Raw genomic sequence first — 24,802 nt, 5'->3', positions numbered from 1 at the left:
GGCCCTTTAGGCTTAGGGCAGAACTGAGTGCAGCATATAATGGAGGCCCTAAAGAGCCTCTCAAATGCTATGAGCAATATGTATTGTCAAATTCAGCCTGTGCTTTCTACATCGAGGCCTGAAAGACTACTACATCTCATCATTTACTATACTTTACTAAATGACACTAAAAATGAAAAGGTATCTTCTAAAAATACTAAATATACTCCCTATGGATGGTTCTCAAGGTGCGGTCCCCAAACCAGCAGCATCAGCATCAGTGAAAACTTGTTAAAAATGTAAATTCTCAGGCCATAACCCAGAATTACTGAATGAGAAACTTGAGGTGGACACAGCAATCTGGGTTCTTTTTTTTTTTTTTTTTGTTATTATTATTATTTTTTAATCTGGGTTCTAACAAGTCCCTGTAGGTGATTCTGAGGCATGCTAATGTTTGAGAATGACTACTCTATAGTATATTCCACATTCTGTTTTTATTCTATAAATATTATATACCTTACTTTGTAACCATTATGCATCAAGGTAAATACCTTCACTGTTTTATAGATAAGTATCTCTTTAATTTCATCATTTATTCTAGAAATATCTATATCTAGTATATAATATGTATTTGATAATTCAAAAAAAATCTATTTGGTAACACTTATGTTGTAAAGGATCTCAAAAATCTTACCTGTCTTGAATCTTACCTGAAAGCTGACAATTAATCCTATTTTAAAAGATTTATTAAACAGTGATTCTAATTTGTTTATAGTTTTAACATTCTGTGGTGGTTGTTTTGACATAAGTGTATCTTCAACATGACACGTGGCACAAAAAACGTTTTTAAAACCATTAAATTAATGAGGAAATAAGTTAGATATTAAATAGCACTTCCAGAGTTTGGTATATACTCAATTTAGTTTTTAATTTTTTTGTGCCACATGTCATGTTGAAGATATGAATATGTTACCAAATTACTTTAGGTGGGCTGCTGCTTATATAGAAAATAGCAGGTGTTTTAGTTACATATCCCGTCTGGCCTCCAGCTATTTAATGTATATATATATGTAAATGTGTGTTTACTGAAATGTATTGTCCCTTTGACCTTACCAGAGACATTAGACACTTTTCAGCTCGCACCTCAATTCCTGCAGCCAATTCCTGGCTGGTCTCCCAGGCTCCATCAGGCCTTTCCTGCTCCCATCAATCTTCTGATTCTACACCCATTTCCCTCAAGTGCCATTTTCACCCTTGCTCTCCCACTCAAAACTGCAGGAATTTCTATAGAGGCAGCAACCCACCTAAAGTAATTTTCTTAAAAACTTCTTGGGGTCAGGAACCATGCATAGCACAAAGCTTTGTACAAAAACAAATGCTGTAGGTAGGATAAGTAATCCATCTTATTTTGCCTTTTAAAAAAGGTATGATGGGATCTCTGGAGCAGGAACTGGAAGTTCTGGCTCTGTCAGCTTTATGGCTTTGGGCAAGTCATTTAACCCAATGCTGTCCAATAGAACTTTCTGTGATGAGGGAAATGTTCTATATCTGTGCTCTCTAATAGCAGAGCTACTAGCCACATGTGTAGCTACTGAGCTCTTGAAACGTGGCTAGTACGACCAAGGAACTGAATTTTCTATTTCATATATAGCTAGTGGCTACCATATTGGACAGTGCAAATTAACGTCTTAGGACCTCAAGTTCCTGTGTAAATGGAGAGTTGGGCTAAGTGATCTCCTTTGCCTTTTATTTATAAAATGCTGTTAGTTTAATTCAGCACGACAAATTCATGTACACATTATAAGTTCCAATTTTGACTTCCTAAAACAAAACATATTTCTAAAGAAGGTTAAATTATAAACTTTTACACAGAGGGTATATGTAAATAACGATCTTCACAAATTTTAATCAATTGTGTGTAAATGACATTTGGACAGTATATAGCATCTACTGTGACATTGACAACTGGAGAAAAACATGGGGTACTTGGAGAGCACTTAGAGGACTGGAAGATGATTAAAGAGTTGAGAAATAAGACATTGAGTAAAGGTTAAGGAACTGGGATTGTTTAGAAAAAAAGACTGAAGGAAGACTTAATAATTATATTCAAGTATATGAAGGGTTTTTAGACAGAGATGATGTTTTAGATGCCCTCCATTTATTAGACACAGTAGACATTAGTTGAATGATCTACTTTTCTAAGCATATCTGCTGCTCTAGTCAAGAAGTTTATAAAACCACATGTATTTCCGACCTGTACTCTATAGCATGGAACATTCTTTCTGCCTAGCAATCTTTCCTCCCCTAAACCAATCCATTTCTTTTAAAATATACTGTCATTTTAAAATATACTTCAGTTGCCTTCTCAAGGAAGCCTTTCATTATGGATCATCCTTGACTGATCACTCTGGGTTCCTTCAGAACTTCAGTGGTATGTTTAACCTTCCTTTACATGTACAGAGTTTTTAAAGTTATTTTTAAGAATAACTGTTTTATTCTACAACATGTTAAGGGAATAAAGGGTAACAGTTGATCAAAAATTTGGTAGAATAAAAGTTAATTTATATTGTAAGAGGTGGTTTCCATTTTCCTATCTCTCACACAGCTTTCTAGTAATGAAAAAGATAAGAAAATAATTTACAGATTCTTAGCGTTTGTTTAAACCCAGTGATATTTTTTTCTTTACAAAAAAAAATAAAGGTAAGATAAACAGGAAAGGTAAGTTTCAACCTTATTTAAACCCAGTGTAGCCTGCCTCTTCGAATGAACTTTAATATGTGTGCCAAGTCAGGAGATTGAAGACTTACGTTAGAGGGTATCAGGTATACCAGCTGCTAGTTTGCCAGTTGGACACCGCTAAATGTGGCACTAAATGCAGCTTTTAGTGCTAATTAATGCAGCATTTACTGTAAGAGACCGCGTAATTCCCTGTCTTTTATTATTTCCTTTGTTGTTTTGTTTTCATCTATTCTTCCCTGCGTTCCCCTCCTTTTTTTTTTTTTTTTTAAACTAGAGAAGTAGAGAGTAAAGCAGGGGTTCCCAACTGTGGAACTGCCCACCAGGATCAATATACATGTTTGAGGAAATATACAAAATAATGCTCTACCACATATAAAAAGTCAGACCAATTAAAATAATAAATACCATTTCATACCCATCAGACTGAAAAATATTTAAAAAATGTGAGTGTGCCATGTCTCCAACAAAACTTCAAGTTTCTTGAGAGTTATTGGGTATTTCTTTCTCTCTGTCATTGGCCCTAACACTGTTATGAAAACTAGAATGTAAACTGCCAAATATAGAAATTTTTGTGTTTTGTTCATTGCTATATCTGCAGTGTGTAGCACATAGTAGGTAATCAATGAACATTTGTGGAAGAATGAATTCATTCTTAACAAATACTTGCTGATTAATCGGATGACCGAGAAGCCTCAGGACCGACAGTTTTCCTAAGAAGTCTCCAGTCAGTTTTTAGAAACTTCAGACTAGGTTTTCAGAGTTGTTAAGGACCAAAGTTGGTTGAGCATGAGTTGTGACAGAAATGAAAGGCGGGACGAGGGATTTTCCCTCTCTGACCACATCTTCCTACCACAGTTCCCAATTCCCTGTTCTTAATACCTCAAATACACAACACTTCATAATTCACCCAGTCGCTAACCTTTTGGGGGCCATATTTCCTTTTTTTTTCTAATCAGCATTCCATTGTCACATACTTCATGATTCCCAAAAATGGTTTCCATTGCTATTAACTTAGATCAGTCAATTCTGTGCTTGGACAACTACTACACTCTTCTGTTTGATCTTTGGGCTTTCCTCACCCCAATTCATCACTGCCAGACTAATCTTTCCAGGATATCACTTTCATGATGCTACTACCCTGCTCAAAAGTCTTTAATGACTGCTATACGTCACCTACTTAAAAGATTTAAATTTCTTAGTTTTGTACCCACAGCCCTCAGTGACCAGTTCCCCATTAATCTGTCTTCTCTGTGTTATTACCCAGAGCTCCTAGACAGGACTCCTCAGTTCCAACTAGTCAGGTGTACTCATGCCCCACCAAACTACCTTGTGTTTTTTATGCCTCCGTGTTTTATTTGCTCATGGGACCTAAATGTCCCAAGTTCTATAGTCTTCAGCCCAAGTCCTTTTTTTGAATGTCTAAACTATAATTCTGTGAGCCTTCTCTTCTTAAGTAACCTTGGTATATCAGTGTCTCACAGCTGTGTTCCTGTTGACATGTGGCAGTGTCTTGCTGAGTGGTATTCATTGTTGTTGCATGCTTTTGTGTGTCGTCGCGAGAATGTCTGAGCTTGAATTAGAGCAATGAACAAACATTACATTTCTTGTTAAACTTGACAAGAGTGGAAGTGAAACCAGGGACATGTGAGTCCAAGTTTGTGGGGATAATGCCATGAAGAAAACGGCAGTGTACAAATGGATTAAATGTGTTTCAGAGAGGAGAGAATGCATCACTGATGAAAAGAGGTCAGACGGCCAGTAACAAGCAGAACTGATGACAACATTGCAAAAATTTGTTGAATTGTGTGTCCAAATTGTTGGCTGACTGTGAGAAAGAAGCATAGCAGACCAAGTAAACGTTGATAGAGAAACAGGAAGATCTTAACTAAAAATCTTGGCATGAGAAAGGTGTGTATAGAAATGGTCCCAAAGGAACTCACCAATGAACAAAAGCAAAGGAAAGTCGAAGTTTGCCAAGACCTTTTGGAGAGGCAAGACAATCTTTTGCGCCATGTTATCACTGTTGATGAAACATGGATGTACTAATACAACCCTGAAACAAAGCGTCAAAATGCACAATGGAAGTCAGCCAAGTCTCCACAACCAAAAAAGTTCCATCAGTCCAAATCAAGAATCAAAACAATGTTGCTACCTTTTTTGATATCAGAGGGATTATTCATTACGAATTTGTACCAACTGGACAAACAGTTAATCAAGTTTACTCTTTGGAAGTTCTGAAAAGGCTGTGTGAAAAAGTTAGAAGAAAACAACCTGAACTTTTCACCAACAATTTCATGGCTCTTGCATCACGACAATGCACCAGCTCACATGGCACTGTCTGTGAGGGAGTTTTTAGCCAGTAAACAAATAACTATTGGAATACCCTCCCAACTCACCTGATCTGGCCCCCAATGAGGTCATTCTTTACCCGAAGATAAAGGAAATATTGAAAGAAAGACATTTTGATGACATTCAGGACATCAAGGATAATACAACGCCAGCGCTGATGGCCATTCCAGAAAAAGAGTTCCAAAATTGCTTTAAAGGGTGGACTAGGTGTGGGTGTCAGTGCAGTTTCCCAAGGGGAGTACTTCGAATGTGACTGCAATGATATTCAGCAATGACGTGCGTAGAACTTTTTCCTAGGATGAGTTCGCAAACTTAATTGTCGGATCTCATAGTTCTTTATTTTTGCATCTTTCCTCAATAGAGAATGAAAAGAGCCAAAATTTATGAGCACTTAAACTATGTGCTCATAGTACCATTGTAAGCCATGTGTGTGTGCACATATATACGTATGTATATATGTGTATATATGTATATATATATTATATATGTATGTGTGTGTGTGTATATATTATTTTCCCCATTTTACAGATGAGGCAACTAAGGTACAGAAAGGTTACAACTAGCTCAAAGTCACAGAGCAAGTAATGGCAGAACTAAGAATCCAGGCAATCTGACTGTCCAGCCCAAATTCTTTATTACTACCTCTTAATATAGAGTACTTACATAATCATTAAAATGATTTTCCCAAAACAATGGATCAATCTTTTCTCGAAGGTGCATTCTACCTCCACCATTAAAGCAGAGCAAAACACTGGCAACCACTCTGTATCAGTTACCCGTCTTCTGCTTCTGAACTGTCATCCCAGAGCAAGGCTCAGGGCGCCCCCCGCATCGTGCTTTTCTACTCAGTTGGACTGCTCTCCTTTTCAGTTGTTGAAACTCCATCCATTCTTTCTCTAGAAGCTAAACCAAGCCCTTCCCAGGCCTAGTTCAGTGATCTTTTCCATCTCTGAATTCATGTAACAATCAGTTTATAGACATACTCTTACAGATGACCATCTCTGCTAGGTTTATAGGGAGTGGATATTTCCCCCAAGTAAATAGCACAGTGCCTTGCCCGGAACTGGTACTCAAAAAGAACTGACTACCAACTGATTAAGAGAGGGTCCTTAGATTGTAGGGGTCTGTGTGGTAGGCAGCAAGACTGGCAGCATTTTAGTTCTTGATTTTGTGTTTTATATGATTTTTAAAAAAAATCAATGGCTATTATGAACATATCTGGAAAATATTTATTCAATAAACTTTTAATGTGCCAAGGCATTGTGCTAGGTTTTAGAAGTAAAATAAACTCTCTCTCCTGACTTCTATACCCAAATTGCCAGATTTAGCCACAGGTTCAAATCCAAGATTTTCATCCTTATCCCCACAACACAGAAACAAATATTCCGAACTTTCCCCTCCTCAAAGCCTCAACATTTTTTGTAGGTTCTCCATCACCTTTGGGACACATGTCAATTACATTTCCATTAAAAAAAAAATCTGTCATATATTCATTCTATGAATGTAATGAGAATACAGTACCAAGAAACTGTGTTGTTTACTCTTGCCAACTTAATAATACCATCAGGACAACTCTCTGTTTATATGTAGATCTTGTATTAGCTGTGGGGAGGTTGCAATTCTAATTTGTTATGTGATAAAAGAGTTTACAATTACTTTCAGACATCATAGTTTAATTAAGGATTTTATGTGGGACAAATGAAGCAAAGAAATTGTTATGCTTTTCACAGTCATTGAGATACAAATTTTTATGCAATGAAAAATATAATTAAATAAAACTCAAATTTAAAAAGCTAACAATTCATATTAATGATCATTGGTACTGATGTTTAGTTTTCTGCCACATTTTCATCCAGAATTAATTAGCTTCTAAAATAAAATACATCAAAAATTGAGGACTCATTTGAACCTTAATGCAACAAATATGAACTAGATTTTTAAAGTTCTTTGTAACTTTCTGTAAAAATTCTACAAATAGTGGTATAACTTATGTTAGTGATGGAATTTGGTTCCTATGTTAGTTTTCCAAACAAATTTAAAGAAAGGCATCTTGGCATTTGATTGCTTCTGCTCTAAGTGGGTTCTTTACATTTTACTTGAATTAGCTTGCAGAGTAATTGTTTATCTATCTATCTATCTATCTACACAACTACTTTGCAAGTTAATATGTATATATATCAGTATTAAAATTAAAAATTGGTAAATAAAAAATAGTAAATACAGATAATCTGAAAGAATATTATTAAGACATTTCACCCACACCGTAACAATGGTATAAAACATGAACGTGACGCCTGATAGGATCCACAATAAAGTAAGAAAATGTCTGTTCATGACTCTTTGTTGAAGGGTAGCACATACCAACAGAACCCTGAAAAAGATAACTTTATTTAGTATATATTTACATTTAAATAACACATTTGACTAACATGTTTTCTGTTAAAATATCATGAAAAATACATCAAATCTCTGACAATAAATTGGCAGTTAACCAATATTGTTAAATATTGACAGCAGTCAATGGTGCTTATAATATATATGTACAGTACTACACAAACATAAGTAACTCTCGACCTTAAGGAATTTATAATCCAAAAGGAAATCCTATCTTTTGAAAAAGTGCTTTTAAAGTGTTAATATCGCAAAACTTTCTATTTTGTAATTTTCTTCTATCTTTGCTTTCTTTTCGAACGTGGTCCATATGTACTATGAGGGCAGAGACTATATTTCTTTTGTTTATCAAAAAAAAGTGCCTAACCCAGCACAGCAGCTGATACACAGTAAATACTCAACAAATATTGAAATGATTGAATAAAGATACTTAGAAATTGCTTTGAATGTGCCAATAATCTTTTGTGTGATACCAAAATTCAAGCATCTGATTCTGTGATATAAAGACACTTACGACGTTCTTATTTATTTGACCTATTAATTGTGGTTTGACAGAGAACTATATTTTACTGCATCTGAGTCACAGATTTAGCTCTTAAATAAGTAAGGACTATTAGACATGTATGACAGAGGAATTTAGAGGGAAAAGTTCATACAGTTCTCCAAATAAAAGCATACCTTATTAATTTTTAATTTTAACAAAAAACTAGGTACCATCATCTTTTTTCCTAGGCATAACATCAACCTAATTGCTAACTCCAGTTGTAAAATCCCTTTTAATAACAAGTAATTAAATTCATTGGTTGCAAACTTCCCCTCAATACTTACATATGCTGTAACTTTAAAGACGGAAGAGGTAATTTGTATTTTCTTGGTTTGAGGAATCTTTCGAACACTAAAATGGAGGTGGGGAAGAAAAGGTATATATTTAGTATAACAAGCACTGACATATTCCATTTAAAAGACTGATACCTTTCAATATTCAGGTGTTCTTATTTCTATAAAACATGGAAATATATAATACCCAACTAAAGTGGTTTGAAACGCATGACATCTGTGGTTTCTTTCAAGGATGAGGCAAAGTCAACTGAATTGAAATTGCAGAAAATTGAATTTTACAGTTAGAAGGTTTGAGGTCAGTCTAAGACTCAGATGACGAAATGACTCCCAGGCCACGGACAATTAATAGAAAAACAGGAAATGGTAAAAGTCAGACTGAAGCGTAAACTGCTGTAAGGGGTAGATAAATGCATACTAAACTAAAGAATTACACGACATAAACACAAATGCCAGTTCTGCCACTGATTTGTTATTTCACTTTGGGCAAGACTAACCTTTTTGAAACTCAATTCTCTCATATGTAAACTAGGCATACTATGGTTCCTTTTAGGATTATAGGAGAATTCACTACAATGCGGTATATGGAAGTTATTTAAAAGCATTTTCTCTCAATAGCTCTCTTTCAGTTACTCTCCCCACAAAAAAATTACCTGTGGCAACATACCGTGTTTACCCGAAAACAAGACCTAACCGGAAAAAAAGCCCTAGCATGATTTTTCAGGATGCGCGTAATATAAAATAAGTCCTAACGCGTCTTTTGGAGCAAAAATTAATATAAGACCTGGTCTTATTTTCGGGGAAATACGGTAGGGCTTATTTCATATTACGAGCATCCTGAAAAATCATGCTAGGGCTTCTTTTCCGGTTAGGTCTTATTTTCGGGGAAACATGGTATAACAAGGAAGCAAACTAAGGATTGAGGAAATAAGCTACAGATAGATATTTATATAGTAACCTAATGTAAACATATACAGATTATATTTATAATGCCTTACAATGCAAAATACCTTTATATAATTTACCTCATAAAGATCACACAATTCAGTGAGGAAGGCATTATTTTGCCAATTTTATAAAAAATAAAACAAACTAAAGAAGTTTAATGATATATTTAAGGTATTCCAACCTAAAGTGGTATTTCTAGGAATAGAATCTAGGTGACAGAATCCAGTTCTCACCTGTTTATCCTATTCTTACACTCTATAAATACAAACACATTAAGGGTATTATTCAGGTATGACATGTGTAGGTTAAATTTAAAGGAAGTTTCCCTCTTCTTCACTTTATCAGGTGGAAATATTGCTTCTCCTTCACTATTTAATGTAAAAATAATGGAAAGAGAGGAGGAGGAAGAAGGTGACCTTGTGGAAGGGTGAGGGTATGTGTGTATGTGTGTGTGTGTGAGTTTGTGCACCTACTGAGGATGGCTAGACCTATGCCATTTCAGGGTTCAAGATTTTTAGGCAATTTTCATCTCTAAAACTTTTCATTCAGATTTAAACCCCAGGACTCACGTAATTTAATTGATTTCCATATATTTCTATGACATGGGTTGAGGTCATTTTCTTTTATTTCTCTAATGCCTAAGATATAGTGCTTAAAAGTTGAAGACTACATTTAAAATGCTGTGTTTATCCAAGGGATAACTATAACCACTATAAACACTTGTATATACCTACATAACCATTCAGATCAAAATACAGAACATACTCATATCTACGGTTATACATAATTTTAAATATTGATCTGGAGGTGGTTATATACGTGTAAACACATGCAAAAATTCACCAAACTGTATCTACATTATGTTCACTTTACTGTATGTAAATTACCCCTCAGTTTTAAAAAATCTTAAAAAAAAAAAAAACCTTGTAAAAGTTTGTGCTTGTCAGATTAACTTAGAGGAAAATTTAGTATTTGATACTTCATTTAACAATCACTTAATACATATTAACATGTACCGTAAGTGTATTATTTAAAAAAGAAACTACAATTTGTACATTAGAAATTGGTTCCTAACAGAAGTAAATCACATTACCCCATTTTACTATATCTAATCCTATACTACTGCTACTTTAAAATATTTCATAAAGTAACTTGCCTAATTTTTTATAAGTCAGTATCAACTGTCCGATATCTCTTAAGAAAAAAAGAAAAGGAAATGTAAAGTGATATTCATTAGTGACCTCAGGTGTGCTACTAATAATTGCATTGTATCATATTTTTGGCATTCACTAACTCACTCTCCAGACAACCATGGTTTTTAAGGATGCTGGGACATAGTTTCCATACAGCTCTTTTTAAAAGTGTGATTATATCAATGGTCTAGAAATAATATAATGAATGGTTTCTTACCAATATCATTTGTGCTAACTTCTGAGGATCAATCCCATATTAACTCTAAACATGGTGTACAGACCATTTTAAGTAACTGTTTATTTTAATAAATAAGAACCCCACTGCTTAATTAGCATCTGAAGGCCATAATCTAAGCCCTAAATTCAAATCATAAAATTTCACATTTAGGACAAATATGTAGCTTGGGGAACCTCTCCAAAATTTTTGACAAGAGCATGTATTTAATGTCTAAAGTAAGGGGGGGAAAAAAGAGGCACCATTAGTAACTGTAGAATTATTTCTGCATAGATATTTTTGAAATGTAATAAAACGATTGATCATTTACCCTCTAATAAAATGGTTCTAAAGTATTGCCTCCTTTATTTAAGGAGCCGTAATACTTGAAAAGAAGGCATTTTCCAAAATATTTAAAAGGTGTATCTTATAGGACTTGTGATAATGGATGAGGGAGAAAATATCTTAAGAACGTTCTTGTCCTTCTGTTTGAGCCAGACACTCCTAAAGTCAGGCTCTGTAATGTGCCCCAACATCCACAGAAATAAGCATGGACTTCTTTGCTAGAATAGATTAGTGATGATGTTTATCTGCAAGGACAGTTTAGATTCTGTAAAGCAGCTACTGAATATATAACTAGAAAGACAACAGATGTTTTTCTAAAGAATGCAAAAGCACCCAAAATTCAGATAATAGAACAGAAAAAAATATCCTTCTTTGTTGATTTGTACAAATGATTTGATTGACTATGTGGCTCACAATTCTGAAAAATTACTGATGATACTTCAAGTTCCACTTATGTGTCCTCTACTTATATATTCCTCGATAACTGCTATATTGATCCACCCTACATCTTTACTTTAACCAAATAATACAGCATCTGACCTAAATCAGCACGACCAATATTAGAAAAGCCACAGGTAGTACATGTGATAAGGAAACCAACATAGCTCTTTTAAGGGACTCTGGGATAATTTACTCCATTCAATTGCTTTGTTTGGCACCTGCGCCATCTTAAGCAAATATAATTTTCTATTGAAGTTGCTTTGGGAAGACAATTTCATACCCCTTCTTTATTCACAAAAGAAATTCATAAGCATGCTTAAATTTGGATCATGAGAAAAATATTTAATGGTTCTCCAACAAACAGTAATGCTGTCACGAATTGGGCTGGGCTCCTTCCCAGCCTCCCCTCGCATGTGGACTTGTGGTGCATCTCTCCTGAACTGGGAACAGACTGCCCTCCTCTTTGCTGGCCCTCCCTTGTGGCCTCCATTCCATCAAGACTTCTGTGATTGCTGACACTGATAATTTCCTCTTTTGAACTTTTGGGGGTATTTATTACAGCATAAAGAGCTACAAACATTTGCCTATAATTAATTGAACATTTGACTACATAAAAATTTTACTTATAAAAGATTTTAAACAATTCCTTTCCTATTATTTAATGTTAGTTTGTCATAATTTCCTTAAGGTCAAGGACTGTCAGATGCCCGTCTTGTAGTCTCTTTAGAGCTTGGCAGAGTTCTGTGTACAATATTAACACTTGCTGGTTGCCTAATTAAGTGATTCCATGGACACGATTCCTACCTTTCTCTAAGATGTCACAAATTTTGGCTATTCCTTTAACAAGTGGCCATTACTCTTTCGTCTTTAGCACCCAAAGAGTGTAGAAGAGAATAACAGGTGAGAATATAAGTAAGGGAATGTTGGGAAAAACAGCAGTTTCTTCAATGTTTCGGTTCTACGGTTATTTCTTTCAAATATCTCCAATAGAATTTCCTCATCCACAGTGCATGGTAGTGAAAAATTCCACAGGTTCGTGTGGCTGATGAGGGACAATACACTATGGTGTGTGTGTGTGTGTGTGTGTGTGTGTGTGTGTGTGTGTGTGTGTGTGTGTGTGTGTGTGTGTGTGTCTAGGGTATAATGCAGAGTATCCACAGGGAGTGCTAGAAGCGGTCTTGTAAGTTTTCATGGGCTCCAAATGATAAGGACAGAATATGCTTGATGTAGGTATGTGTATGCTTTTTCTGAAATTCTGTTCCTAACATATCTTTTCCAACAATTTTAATAACTCTCTTTCCTAAAAATCAGAGACAGCTTATAGAAATATTTTGTTTTTAAAACCATATCAGAAATAAACTAAAATAGCTCAATCATACTGTTTGTTGTACAGCTATATGACACATGGAATGGATATGAGAATTGAGGGGTTGAGTATAAGTAAAGTAACAATCAAGAATTCAATGAGAAGCTAATTCTGTTGTTTTATTAAAGTACATTTTATAACTAAACTCTGGGACTCTGCTTTCCTTGTTCCTATCCCCTTTGCCTATAAAGATGATCCAATATCTTCATCACTGAAAAACCCAACCAGACAACATTCACTTCGTTTAAAATTAAAGTATAAGTAAAAGATTTATAAAGTTTTTATCCTTATTTGATCTTCAAAACGAAAATAAAACAAAACCTAGTGGAACACCTAAAATAAAATGGGGTTTGGGATTAGTTTGAAAAGTAAAGACTACACCTAGATGCAATTCTCCCACCTCTTTAGAACAAAGGTAATCATTTTTTGACTATTAATCAAGCAAATTCAAACATCCTGAGGGATCTCATGTTCCCTTGAGATTTAAAAGGAGGCCTACTGTAAAAAAGGAGATGTGGTAGACACAGCTGCTAATAAGGGATGGAGCGGGTAACAGGTCTGAATGAGGACACAAAAAGAGGCAGGGGAAGAATGAGAGGACTGAGCACCAGAGAAGGTCAGGGACATCTAGAAATTTTCTAGCCTGGAGAGGAGGGGGCTATGAGAAGCGGGTCGGGGTGGTGCCATTTTTACACACTTTGGTTGTGAACAGGACCACCAACAGATGTTAGGTAATCCCACCATAGTTAAGCAAATAATTTACTCTATTAACCAGAGAATTATAGGTTGTAGTGTAGCAGCATTACCTCACTAGATCCTTATAGAGAAGCTTTGTTGTTTCCAGGTATGGATTAAGCACATCTTCATATTGACAAAGGGCTCCACCAAGGCAAAGATGTTTGAAAAGACAAAACAGGAACTCTTCTCTATCTGGTTGACTGAATATTGCATATTTTTCTGAGTCTTCTACTAGCAAAACCTATGTAAGATGACAAAATTCATCTTAATGTAACATAACTTGAAGATCTAATTTTTATGTTTTTGAAAGTTTCAACTTAGATATTTAAAAAAAGTCTTAGTCCTATTTTTAAAACCAATCCTGAGTCAATTGGAGAGAGTGATCTGTGAGACCTGCAGCACTTGTTTCTCCCCGACCCCACCCTATCATTAGGTACTAATGTTCAATGAAAGAAATAAATCGAAATCTAAGTCTTCTACTTTATTTCTTTGTTCTAGTTTGTATCTTCAGTACTTGTTTGTGCTGTTGCAATTTTAGTGTTGCATCACCTTAAATCTTACTTGGAAACAACAGCACAAATAAATGGAGAAACTTCTCCATCCCATAAGGTCTATAGACTTTGCTTCTATTAAAGCTAAACACAATGGTGATTTTCTAACACTGTTTGGATCACTACTTTCCTTACTCCCACTATTACTCCATTTTGAACTATTCAGGTAACTGGAGCCTCATAACCACCTCTCCTTTTCCCGCTCTCTAATAATATCACCTTATACATCACCAATCTACATTGACTCTTGCTCTCTTGAGACCTTGCTACCTCTTTCAGAAAACAGTTTGGCTTTTTCCTAATGGGTTTGCTGCCAGAACACAGGTGTAGTGAAAACCACCGCTAAATGTAACCTAAAATGGGAAAGGAAAAGACACACATCAACATTGTTGTCACTGGGCACGTAGGTTCCGGCAAGTCTACCACTACTGACTGGTCATCTGATCTATGAATGTGGTGGGATCGACAAAAGAAGCATCAGAAAATTTGAGAAGGAGGCTGCCGAGATGGGAAAGGGCTCCTTCCAGTCTGCCTGGGTCTGGGGTAAACTGAGAGCTGGACGTGAGCGCGGGCTCACCACTGATACCTCCCTGTGGAAATTCGAGACCAACAGTATTACGTGACCATCATGGATGCCCCAGGACACAGGGACTTTATCAAAAACACGATTACAGGCACCTCAGGCTGACCGTGGTGTCCTGATTGCTGCTGCTGGTGCTGGTGAATTTGAAGCAGGTATCTCCAAGAACGGGCAGACCCGTGAGCGTGCCCGTCTTGCTTACACACTGGGTGTGAAACAACTAATTGTGGGTGTTAACAAAATGGATTCCACTGAGCCGCCTTACAGCCAAAAGAGATACAAGGAAATCATCAAGGAAGTCAGCACCTACATTAAGAAAATTGGCTATAACCCTGACACAGTAGCATTTGTGCCAATTTCTGGCTGGAATGGTGACAACATGCTGGAGCCACGTGCTAACATGCTTTAGTTAAAGAGACGGAAAGTCACCCATGAAGATGGCAATGCCAGTGGAACCCCGCTGCTTGAAGCTCTGGATTACATTCTGCCACCAACTCATCCAACTGACAAGCCCTTGCATCTGCCCTTCCAGGATGTCTACAAAATTGGTGGTGTTGGTCCTGTCCTTGTGGGCCGAGTGGAGACTGGTGTTCTCAGACCCAGCATGGTGGTCACCTTTGCTCCAGTTGATGTTACAACTGAAGTAAAGACTGTTGAAATGCACCATGAAGCTTTGAATGAAGCTCTTCCTGGGGACAATGTGGGCTTCAGTGTCAAGAATGTGTCTGTCAAAGATGTTCGTTGTGGCAGTGTGGCTGTGGACAGCAAAAATAACCCACCAATGAAAGCAGCTGGCTTCATGGCTCAGGTGATTATCCTGAACCATCCAGGTCAAATCAGTGTTGGATATGCGTCTGTGCTCGATTGTCACACAGCTCGCATTGCTTGCAAATTTATTGTGCTGAAGGAGAAGATTGATTGTCATTCTGGGAAAAAGCTGGAAGATGGCCCAAAGTTTCTGAGAGCTGGTGATGCTCCCATCAATGATAGAGCTCCTGGCAAGCCCATGTGTGTTGAGAGCTTCTTTGACTACCCTCCTCTGGGCTGGGTTGCTGTTTGTGACATGAGACAGACAGTTGCTGTGGGTGTCATCAAAGCAGTGGACAAGAAGGCAGCTGGAGCTGGCAAGGTCACCAAGTCTGCCCAGAAAGCTCAGAAGGCTAAATGAATATTATCCCCAATACCTGCCACCCAGTCTTAATCAGTGGTGGAAGAATGGTCTCAGAACTGTTTGTTGCAATTGGCCATTTAAGGTTAATAGTAAAAGACTGGTTAATGATTACACTGCATCATAAAACCTTCAGAAGGAAAGGAGAATGTTTTGTGGACCATTTGTTTTTTGTGTGGCAGTTTTCAAGTTACTAGTTTTTAATATCAGTACTTTTCAATGGAAACAACTTGACCAAATATCTGGCACAGAATTTTGAGACCCATTAAAATAAAGTTTAATGAGAAAAAAAAAAGAAAACAGTTTGAGTAGGTCTGATGTTGGGGTTTTCTTTTACCATCGGGCATTACAGACTATTGATGAATTTGTTGACTGTGGTGGACGTGAACAAGGTGATGACTGTAAGCTATAACATATGTCTTTTATTGAATTTTTTTACACCCTACCTACTTTTAAAAAAGAATGTGAGACAGCTAACAATAAAATATAGATGAAATAAGATAAAAATAATAAAAGACAAAAACTGTAACCAATAAATAAAGTGGGAAGAGACAACAAATACACATCAGGAACTCTAAATGGAGCAAAGCTATAAAAATTGTACAAAACTTCTATGGTTGGTCTCCCTCTCCATTCACGTACAGACTGACTGTTCACTTGTGTAGCCCTCAGAGAGCTGGTATGCAATGATTAATGAATCAAGCTTCTGAGCCACAGTCAGGAAGGAGGTTATTATCGTACTTATGTTACAGTGCGCCAATAGAATCTGTGTTGCTGCACAATGGGGGGCCCTTTTTAGTTCAGGCTAAATCTGGAAGTTATTTATTTATTTTTCAGCCAGAACACAACCAAGTTAAAACCTTTCCTGTTGCCACAGAGTGGCAAAAAACACAAAAGTAAAACATACAGGCAACTACCGTAGATGGAAAACACTGCGTTCCGGCCACTTCCTAAATAGAGGTGCTATTCATGGCATAAACAAGACAGGCAGCAGCAGGAAGTTTTAAACAGTCCTCTGTTGGAAAGCAAATCCTCCTTTCAAAAAAGTCCACTGCTGAGGCTTTCTCTGTGGAAGTGCTGGTGAACTCTCCAAAATCAGGGGTAAGGCCTTACCTGGGCCTTTTGAGACAAAAAAGTTAAGTATGCCAGCACAGGTCAGGGACAGAAAGAAGGGCCGAGATTAGTCGCACCCAAAAGGAGGGAAACTCAGACTAGACCAGACACTTTGTGATTAATTTCCAATCCTTGGTAATGAGTAGAAATTAATATCAGATCCCCACTGTATAGTATTTATATTATCTTGTTAAACATAAATGTACTTAACTAAAGAGTAAACTATACGTCGTCTCATTCAGTTGCGTCGGTTTGGTTATTCTCAGTTCATTTTATTTTCTTCTTAAACTAAGAGTTCTCTTAGGTATTGTACTAGTGTAGATCAATAAATAGATTGGCTGGATGCCTCCTGGTCCCCTACAGACATTCTGTGTCCAGAATGGTGCATCAGTAGCTTCTTTAGTTCATTCCTATCTGGATTTGCAATACATTAGACTTGTACATCTCTCTTTTCTTTTAATGAAGAATGTTAATAATTAGTAGCAGTCATTCATATTTTACTAAGTGCCAGGCATTGTGCTAAGAACTTTAAACGCATTATCTCACATAATTCTTACACTATTCCCATTTTATAGATAAAGAAACTGAAGCTGAAGGCTTAAGTATCACAGTCATTAAGTGGCAAAGCCTGGATCTAAACCTATTTGATACCAAAACCCTGTACATAATCCAAGTTCAGTACACCTTTCACTAAAACAAAATTAACTTAGTCAAGTGGCTTTTTTGATCTCGGCAATGAAGTAAGAAGATTCTTTTACTTGAGGGATGTTTTTAAATATTCATTTGATATGTTAAGAGCCCTGCATTGAAGAAAAATAGCCATCAATTAAATGGTCCAGGGTTTCTCTACGTTCGCACTCCCTACTGACATTTTAGGCCAGATAACTTCGTTATGAGGGACTGTCCCGGGCACTGTATGATGTTTAGCAGCATCCCTGGCCTCCACCCACTAGATGTTAGTAACACCGGGTTGAGAACTACTGAGTACATACATAATTACGTAAGTTGACAGTAAAAGTCTCATCCAAGAAGAAATCTACCCATGCAGTGACTATTATTGATCATTATTCAGTGAGAAGAGGTAATTTATGGGTTTAGATAGGCAAAGGTTTTTTACATTAGTCACTTTCTGAAATAAAATTCTGTTGTGTAATTTAAAAATTCTGTACTTACTTTTCGTAACTCATCAGAAATAAGAAAGGGATCACAAAAAGAATCAAAACATTTAACAATATGTCCACTGTCTCGTACAATATCTTCACTGTATAACCGATTAAAAAATGACATCGAAATCTGTGTGCAAGGAATGTTTATAGCTTCAATTTTTTTCACTTCAGTTCCTGAAAATAGACATTTTATAAAGAGACATAAAAATTTATTTATTATCCTCAATTATTTCACTATAACAAAACAAATATCACTATGCAGAGGTTCAAAGTAACAAAATCTGACATGTTTTGATATACTTAAAAGACGCATAGTTTAAGGATTTTATTAAATGTGTAATTTGCAGCCTTTTCATTTTTATTAATCATTAAAAGTTTATAACAAAATTTCACCATTTCTTAGATGAAGGCTTAGATGAAGGATATGTAAATTAGAAAATGCTTAAAATGAAATCGATCTTTTTTGTGTAGTAGAGAGTTCTTAGATCAATTTTAATGCATATATCAGAATTGCCTATAAAAGCATAGGAGTTACTTTATATGATTTTGGATTTGTATTATGCTTAATGCTATATAATTCATACTATAAAAATTTTAATTAACATAAGTAATGGATATTTCTAAAGTCTGTGATGGTATCTTGGAAATGTTCCTCTCCATTTAAAAATTTCTCCCTTGTGATCTCATTTACAGTATTTACTACAGAAAAGGTTCTCCTTTTTAAGGTAAATTTCAAATAAGGCCCCAACCAAGTTATCACAAGTTTGGAATTCGAGAAATTTGAAATCATGGTGTTTTGTCTATTTTTCTGTTGTAGCTCTAGTTCTTCACCCTTCCAACCCTACACTTATTTCCTTAATGTGTCTTTCAGGAATGGATTTTCCATTACTAGAAGTTCTATTAAGTTACAGAAAGACATAAAGTTTAAAGTGAATATTTTTATTATTGCCTCAATGAATCACTCAATTTCTCTCTTTTACGCACCCCCACATACACATGAATTCACTCAGATATAGAGGGGTGGTGTTCTTTCTTCTAAGTTCCAGGGAGACTGTAGATATAGGTGTCGTGATCCTTGGTGTGTCCTCTCCCAATACATTTGCTAGATCTTTGACCTAAGAAGTAGCTTGAGCTTGAGAGAATAATATTGGCTATAGTTTGCACTTCTTCCCCCTGGTTGTCCACCTAGAGTTCTGCTACGACCTGAGCTGGGCTAGTGTAAAGGCAAGAGGGATGCCCAAAGCCAAGAACTGTGTATGTAATTTCAATGCTGCTAAGAAAAGTTCCTTTGTTTCAGAGGAAAAATCCTCTGGGGGATTGAAGGAAACAGACCACAGAAAATGATAGAGTAAGTCTGAGCAATATTAGAAGACCATAGAACAAGAGCAGTGAAGAGCCAAACAGTCTTCGAAGATGAAGTGGTAGCCACGGAATGAGGGGCTGACACTGGGCAACATACCATTTTTAACAAATCTACCCTCGTTCTGATATGAGGAATGACAAGAGGGTTTGGATGGTGAGCGAAGGTAATTAAATTCAAACTACTTAATCTGAGGCATAGAAATAACATTTGCTGTGGATTGAATTGTGTCCCTCTAAAATTCATATGTGTAAGCCGTAGCCCCCAACGTAATGGCATGTGGACATGGGCCTCTGGGAAGTAATTAGGGTTAGATGAGGTCATGGGTGAGGTTAGTACTTCAATATATGAATTTTGAAGGGACACAATTCATTCAGTCCATAGCATTCTGCTCCTGGATCCCCAGAATTCATGTCCTTGTCATATGTAAAATACATTTATTCTATCCCAAAAGCACCAAAAGTTTTAACTCATTCCAGCATCAACTCTAAAGTCTAAATACCATCTAAATCAGATATCGGTGTTTAAATACATCTAAATACCATGTAAATCAGATATGGGTGAAACTAAAGGTATGATTCATCGAGAGGCAAAATTCCTCTCCAGCTATGAACCTGTGAAACCAGACAAGGTATGTGCTTCCAAAATACAATAAGACAGGCAGGCATAGGATAGACATTTCCATTCCAAAAAGGAGAAACAGGAAAGAAGGAAGAAATGATAGTTCTAAGCAAGTTTCAAACTTATCAAGGCAAATTCCGTTAAGATTTTAAGCCTCAAGAGTAATTCTCTCTGTCCATGTGCTGCCCTCCAGATCCACTGGGGCAGTGGTCCCACCTCCATTATCCTCCCGCACAAGGCACTATGGTTGTTGAAACTGAGAGGGTGGCCCTGATTATCTCTGAATTGCATTCTCAGTTCTTCGTTTTTGAAAAGTAGAGCATGTTTGAAGCCAAATGGTTCTATGGTATGTCCTGTAGGATCTAAGAAGTCTGACAGCCTTCATTTCATCTAGTTTTTTCTGTCCTCTTTAGTTCAAACTGGCAGTGTCACTGCTGGTACAATCCCATCTCTATTCCTAGCTTTTGTTGGAATGCCTGATTAAGTCCACGAACTGCACCCATGATCTCCTTTATCAAACGGTAGCTCAGCCACACTCTTAGTGTTCTCTTCAGAAAAAGCTTTCTCATTTTTTGTTATATGGATAGGCTGAGAATTTTCCAAATCTTCAAGTTCTGGTTCCTTTTTGCTTAACAATTCCTTCTTCATCTCCCTTTATATTTTATTATAAGCATTCAGGATGAGCTAAGCTGCTCTTTCAACACTATGTTTAGAAGACTCCTCAGTTAAATATCCAACTTTATCACTTGTAAGTTCCACCTTCCACAAAACGCTAAAACACAGTTCAGCCAAGTTCTCTGCCATTTTATAACAAGGATTGTCTTTCCTCCAGTTTCCAATAGCATGTTCCTCATTTCTGTCTGAAACCTCACCGGAATCAACCTTAACATTCGTATTTCCAGGTTGCACCTCAAAACTCGTCCAGCCTATATCCATTACCATTACAGTTTCAAAGCCACTTCTACATTTTTAGGTGTTTGTTACAGGAGCACTCCACTTCCAACATCTGTATTAGTCAGCGTGGGTTGCTATCACAAAATACCATAGACTGGGTGGTTAAACAACAGACATTAATTTCTCCCAGTTCTGAAGGCTGGGAAGTCCAAGATCAAGGTGCGGCTGATTGAGTTCCTGGTGAAGACTCTTTATTGCAGACAGCTGCCTTCTACCTGTGTCTGCACATTGCAGAGAGTTCTGGTATCTCCTCCTCTTCTTATAAGGAGGGTATTCAAGATCTCATATACACCTAACTATCTCCCAAAGGCCTCATCTCCAAATACCATCACACTGAAGGTTAAGGCTGCAATATAAGAATTTTGGAGCGATACAATTCAGCGCATAGCACATCCCATCTGTTATGTAGGAATTTGGTTAAATTATATCTCCAGCATTTATAAGATACATAATGCATCATTATGATCACATTGAAAGTTAAAAATGTATTATTTTTTCCCCTTGATACTAACATTATAATACACTAAGTGTCTCGTTTTTATTTGGTGTCTGAGTTGGTGCTCTTCTGGCAATCCCATTAAGGTGGGAGTGGCAGAGGCAGGATGTGTACTGGTCAAGGTCTTGAATTCTGGGCCTGGATTTGAATCTCAACTCTACCCAGCCAGCTGTGTAAAACTGCAAATTACTTAGCTCATGACTCTGACTCCTTATTTGTGAAATAGGGATTATATAATGCCTCTCTCAGAGCTGTTTTGAGAATTAAAAGAGGTAATAATGTGCATAATGCTCCTAGCTGAGCACCCATTATATGTTCGTCAGAAAAAGGCGAAATGTGTCTAATGAAGGGGGCTCCAGCAGCTGCTGAGAGGACGAAGCAGCACCAACAACTGCCAATGAAGGCAATGAAGCCAGTAGTGAAGGAGGTTCCATTTCACTCTCTACAATTGGTTCACTTGCTATAAGAATGTCTTTTCTCTCATTTTAACAAGCTGTTTCTTTGTTTATTAAGGGCCCCAGAGGAAAATTAGAGAGAAGATGGTCAATATTTCAGAAGAAGTGGAAAAGCAAGTAGGAGGAGATCAAAACAAGCTAATGGAAGAGTACTAGCAATCCACTAGAAGCGTCTCCTTTTGAAATGAGTGCTACCTCTTCTGCCCTATTTTTCAGAGTACTTCTAATTGATTCTGTCAGGCATATGTGGAATTTTAGAACCTCTCTTTTTGTAATGCCTTTTTCAAAAAAGTCAGTTGTCTTTTGTGAAGTATGTATGAATACAGGGGGAAGGGTAAACACTTTTTTCAATGAACCTTATTTTTTGTATATGAATTGACTGAAGTTACTGTAAAAAGGCCTTATAAACACTGTGATACATGGCTCTGATTATTTCCTTTCGAAGATTTTGAATTGGTAAATATATTTGCTCACTCAGTTTAATTTTGTAAGGAGTCTGAAGATCACACTGTACTAGTTTTTTACTTTATAAATTTTGCAGTAGTCCTTTAGCCAAAAGCAATAAAATATGACCTACTAAAGTCTAACATCATGAACTGCTTGTAATCTTGTTTTTGACTAATACTGAAAAAAGTTGTTTTTGTGTGAGGCTCCTTAGAATTCCATAAAAATGCAATGTCAGAATTCATTAAACAACCCCATCCAATTTAAAATCAACTTGCTTTTTCTTGAATACAAATTCACGTTACCAATCAGATTTTCCTTCTAAATGGAATGGTTTGTTCTACTGTTAAGGGGCCTCAATCTAAAGTTTAAAATATAGTGTTTATGTACAAATTGATGGTTACCAAATGGGGTGAGAAAGGTGAAGGAATCAAGAAGTACAAATTGCCAGTTATAAAAACATTCATGGGAATGTAAAGTATAGCATAGGGGGTATAATCAATAATAGTGCAATAACTATGTATGGTATCAAGTGGGTATTAGACTTATCAGGGTGATCACTTCGTAAGTTACATAAATGTTTAATCACCATGTTATACACCTAAAACTAATATAATATTGTATGTCAACTGTAATGGAAAAAAGTTAAATTAAAAATAAAATAAAAATTATATATACGTATATATATATATATATATACACACACACATATATATATATTTCATGTTTTTGTTTTCAAAATAGCCTTCTATTAACTCTCTGATCTATTCCTTGATCTAAGAATTATTAAGTCATTTGAGTGTTATTAAGTGTTTGGGTAATTTTCCTTCAAGATTTCTAGCAGTGTTTCAAAGTACTATAAAAATATTACCTATACAAATTTCTCCTTTTGAGAATTTAAGACTCTCTCCTCCAAGATTTAATGCACTATTATTACTTGTTAAAAATTAAATTTATTGGGGTGACAGGAATTATTTTTAAAGAATATTCCATGGTGGCTACTTCCTGTCAGAAATTAATTCTTCTGCCCCAACTGACATTTTGCCCAAGTATCCTCAAATCAGTGGAATTTTACCTGGCCCCTTCCCCTGGGTAGAACTGACCACTCCCCTCCTCCTGCTCCCACTTCTATGGTAGCACCAGTGATAATTACTGCACATTTTTTTTTTTTTTTTTTTTTTTACATATCAACAAGTTCCTTGAGTTTCTTAATCTTCCCTGCTTCTGGCAGTGTCCATGAAAGGTGCACAATAAATACTTTCCAAATAATGAAATAAGAGGAAAATTGCTCTTATGTGCTAAGCCAGGATAGTAGAAAGATGCAGGGCAGGCCTGGCACAGCTGATCATACTTGACCTTGTTGTTATCGAACAACTGAGTCGTTATTCACAATTTGTATTTTAATAAAAATTTCTGAGGCAAAATTTTGTTACAATAAAATAATCATCAGAAAAGATGAAAACAAATTTTATTTACCTAATGTAATCCACTGTCCAGAAGAATCTGAAAGTAACTTCAAATTGGCAATAACATTTGGGTCTTTGAAAAAAGCCTAAAATACAATTTGAGGGGAACAAATTAGATGCATTATTTTAAACAATAATAAGAATTAACTTCTAAAATAACTAAAATAAAATCTCATTCAATTGGGGAAAGACAGTTAAATTTGTGAAATGTCTAAGTAATAAATGCTTTATAAAGAAATGAAGTTTTCCAATTACTACCAGTGAAATTGAATCAGTAATCAACAAGCTCCCAACAAACAAAAGCCCTGGACCAGAAGGCTTTACAGGTGAATTTTAACAACATTCAAAAAAGAATTATTACCTATTCTCCTCAAACTATTCCAAAAATTCCACAAGGAGGGAAGGCTCCCAAACTCTTTTTACGGGGCCTTATCCCAAAATCCCAAAATCAGACAAAGACATTACAAAAAAAGAAAACTACAGGCCGATATTCCTAATGAACATAGATGCAAAAATCCTCAACAAAATATTAGCAAACAGAATTCAGCAGTACATTAAGATCATACACCACGACCAAGTGGGATTCATTCCTGGTATGCAAGGTTGGTTCAATATCAGCAAATCAATATGATACAGCACATTAACAAAATGAAAAATAAAAACCATATGATCATTTCAATAGATGCAGAAAAAGCATTTGACAAAATCCAGCAGCCATTTATGATAAAAACTCTTAAGAAAGTGGGAATAGAGGGACCATATCTCAACATAATAAAGGCCATATATGATAAACCCACAGCTAATATCAAATTCAATGGGGAAAAGCTAAAACCATTCCCCTTAAGATCAGGAACAAGACACGGTTGCCCACTTTCTCCACTTTTATTC

At 36.2% G+C, this 24,802-nt stretch overlaps 1 protein-coding gene across 3 annotated transcripts in view; it reads right to left on the bottom strand.

Moving 5' to 3' along the window:
* CFAP300 (cilia and flagella associated protein 300) overlaps positions 1-24,802 on the bottom strand; it is a 37,961-nt gene that overhangs the window by 2,696 nt on the left and 10,463 nt on the right. The window contains exons 3-7 of one of the 3 annotated variants that reach the window (XM_033120035.1): positions 23,925-24,000; positions 18,126-18,292; positions 13,609-13,781; positions 8,287-8,353; positions 7,330-7,438 (exon numbers count right to left, since the gene is read on the bottom strand). In XM_033120035.1, coding sequence (XP_032975926.1) covers positions 7,330-7,438; positions 8,287-8,353; positions 13,609-13,781; positions 18,126-18,292; positions 23,925-24,000 — 592 coding nt within the window. Of the gene's footprint in view, positions 1-5,896; positions 7,439-8,286; positions 8,354-13,608; positions 13,782-18,125; positions 18,293-23,924; positions 24,001-24,802 lie in introns of those variants that run through there. The other 2 variants (XM_033120036.1, XM_033120037.1) reach the window with 2 other exon arrangements.

Source organism: Rhinolophus ferrumequinum, chromosome 11 (genome assembly GCF_004115265.2).
Source record: "Rhinolophus ferrumequinum isolate MPI-CBG mRhiFer1 chromosome 11, mRhiFer1_v1.p, whole genome shotgun sequence".
Taxonomy (NCBI): Eukaryota; Metazoa; Chordata; class Mammalia; order Chiroptera; family Rhinolophidae; genus Rhinolophus; species Rhinolophus ferrumequinum.
The sequence above is the reverse complement of the archived record's forward strand: the minus strand, read 5'-3'. Positions and strand labels throughout refer to the sequence as shown.